The following is a 2,641-nucleotide window of genomic DNA, read 5'->3' as shown; positions in this document are numbered from 1 at the left end:
ATATTTTTTATTATTATAAAGAACTATTTTTGCTGGCGAAAGATATAACTTAGCGCTTTTTTTTTACATCTGTGATGTCTTTTTTTGTGGGATAATATATATATATATATAGAAATATTTAATTTAGTAAACTAATCCGATTGTGCGTTACAGCTTGTCATGATGTTAGGGATTATTCTAATACTCTCCGTTAAAACCTCATTCGCCCTGATTGGATTTGATTGTGGTGGACAGCATCTCAACATCACCGCTGTTTCTCTCTTAGATATAGAAGAGTACAATCTCCACCATCAAACTCCGAACTCTACAGAGACCTATATACAGCTATTACAACTTTCCGAATATAATTATGCAGAAGTTATACAGTGCAAATTAGAGATATCCCGCACGATATACCACTGCGGCATGCATTCGCACATCTCGGTCGTCTTTAACGGAAAAGCAGATTACGTCCAGGAAACCGGATATTCTCAATGCTTGCGAATGTTTCAAGACGGTACTACTTCCTTGGGACCTGCTCATTTAATCAGTGGACTTAAAATCAACCAAACTTCTTATCACAGCCTTACGCTAGCTGGCGAATTAAAAACCGATGGAACATGTAAGGGTACGCAATATTCTGACCCTTACGGCACATGGGATAACGTAATCGTTCAAGCAGTTGCTAAAATCTCACTCAAATCATCTTACGTGCCAGTACAACTCGAACACGGAAAAATCAAGTTAAGGTCAGGAACAATCTGTACACTGGCCGATAGCTTCTGTTTGGATTCTGACGACGGTTACACCTTTTGGAAACCAGTACCTATGAAATCATGCAACTTCAATCAATACGATGTTCTATACGAAGGACTAGCGACCAAAATAGCGGGCGATAATTCACCCATCGTCTACAGTCTTACTACGCAAGACATCACATTCGCCTTGACTAAGACTAAAGAACAACCACTATGCGGATACACTCTGCTTTGCACCGAACACCCGAAATTATTTATTCTGGAAACAAAGCAAGGCCAAACCTTTGCCAATAAAGGTACGATCCCTGTGGATAACCTCGATATATTCACTTACATGAATTCCAAGTTTGTGTATGTTGAAAAACATATCCGACATCAGATGACATCTTTGTATCATAATGTCATACAACAAAAATGTGAACTAGAAAGACAAGTAATAACCAACGCCTTATCCTTTGCAACTCTCTTGCCTGATGAATTCGCGTATAGTCTAATGAAGTCGCCGGGATATATGGCCGTCACCACTGGAGAAGCTGTCCAGATCATAAAATGCATTCCTGTAGAAGTCACCGTACGTCCAACCAAAGAATGTTATAACGAGTTACCCGTAACCGTCAGAAACGCTTCTTACCCTCTCACGTCCAAATCAAGAATCGTCACAAAAATCGGAAACGAACGAGAATGCTCTCAAGAATTACCAACGCTATATCAAATAGAGGACACCTGGGTAAAGTTCACACCAAAAGCACAAGTAAGACAGTTGCCACCTCAACAACTGCGACCCATGGCATCTCTTACCTGGAATTATTTAACACCTGGACCATTAGCTGTCAGCGGAATCTATACGCAGCAAGACATAGAAAAATTGAGAGACCACATTATGTTTCCCGCAGAGAAACCGGCACTGCTCAACGCCGTCGCCCGTGGGCTCATCGGACATCCAGTTAACGCCGAATCCGTCTCATTATACAAACTACTAGACGAAGAATCGCTCAACAAAATTGTAGACAACACCGCAGCAAAAATATGGAAAGGATTCATGAGTTTTGGATCGGCCACGGCCGGTGTCGTTGGAGTATTTATGATCGTTCGTATTGCTAAACTGGCAATCGATACCATCATCCATGGATACGCACTACACACCGTATACGGATGTAGTCTACACCTAATAGGAGCATTATGGGACTCTCTAACTAATCTTTTACTTCACCTCAGCCGCAATAATACGAACGAAAAAGAAGGAAAGAATAAATTCCCAGAAGACGCTACGCTTCTTCCCACCATCTCAGACGCACCCCCTGCACTGCCAAAGGAACCACCAGCCATAAGTCAACCCGAACTTCAAGGCTATAACACCAGACGACCTGGAGAAATGGAATCCACAAATATCACTATTCCTCAGTCATACAACGACTTACAGCAGCATCTTTATAACCTCGAACAAAACCCTAGGTCAACGTCGGGTTTTATTCTCAAATAGGAGGGAAGATGTAACGTCCAGACAAATTTTAAAATCTCAATCTTTTTCAAAATTTATCCTTTAACATATTAGTCATGACAATCTCTAACCTACATGAAAGACCAGTATTAACAAATATTTAATCACACATATAATTACTCATAGGTTAAAACATGTCTTCTCACGAACAATAATAAGAGTAGCAGCTCACCTTAAAAGTAACAATATTGAAACTATAAGAGACATAACCGACAAAGATACTCTACTCTTGATCATTCGTTAGGAAACATAAAATAAATTAGAGAATAAGCGCGCTTAAGTACCACGACGAATATAAATATATATATATATATATATATATATATCTTAACTCCCGAAGCACCTTACATATTGTACTCCTAAATATCGTACACAATTCATATAGTCACCAATATGTAGAACTATT

General features: G+C 39.5%; 1 protein-coding gene across 1 annotated transcript; it reads left to right on the top strand.

Annotated features, from left to right (window-relative positions):
* Positions 1-405: 405 nt before the first annotated feature.
* On the top strand, positions 406-2,217 carry LOC146723274 (uncharacterized). Its single transcript, XM_085482698.1, has one exon. The coding sequence runs from the start codon at positions 406-408 to the stop codon at positions 2,215-2,217; it is 1,812 nt and encodes a 603-aa protein (XP_085338824.1).
* The last annotated feature ends 424 nt before the right edge of the window (positions 2,218-2,641 follow it).

The sequence above is a fragment of the Nylanderia fulva genome, unplaced genomic scaffold, assembly GCF_048542155.1.
Source record: "Nylanderia fulva isolate GAGA-0341 unplaced genomic scaffold, ASM4854215v1 Scaffold210, whole genome shotgun sequence".
Taxonomy (NCBI): domain Eukaryota; kingdom Metazoa; phylum Arthropoda; class Insecta; order Hymenoptera; family Formicidae; genus Nylanderia; species Nylanderia fulva.
This window is presented reverse-complemented; position numbering and strand designations above follow the sequence as displayed.

Coding starts and splice junctions, on each gene's coding strand:
- LOC146723274 (XM_085482698.1), top strand. CDS start 406: ATGCATTCGCACATCTCGGTCGTCTTTAACGGAAAAGCAGATTACGTC.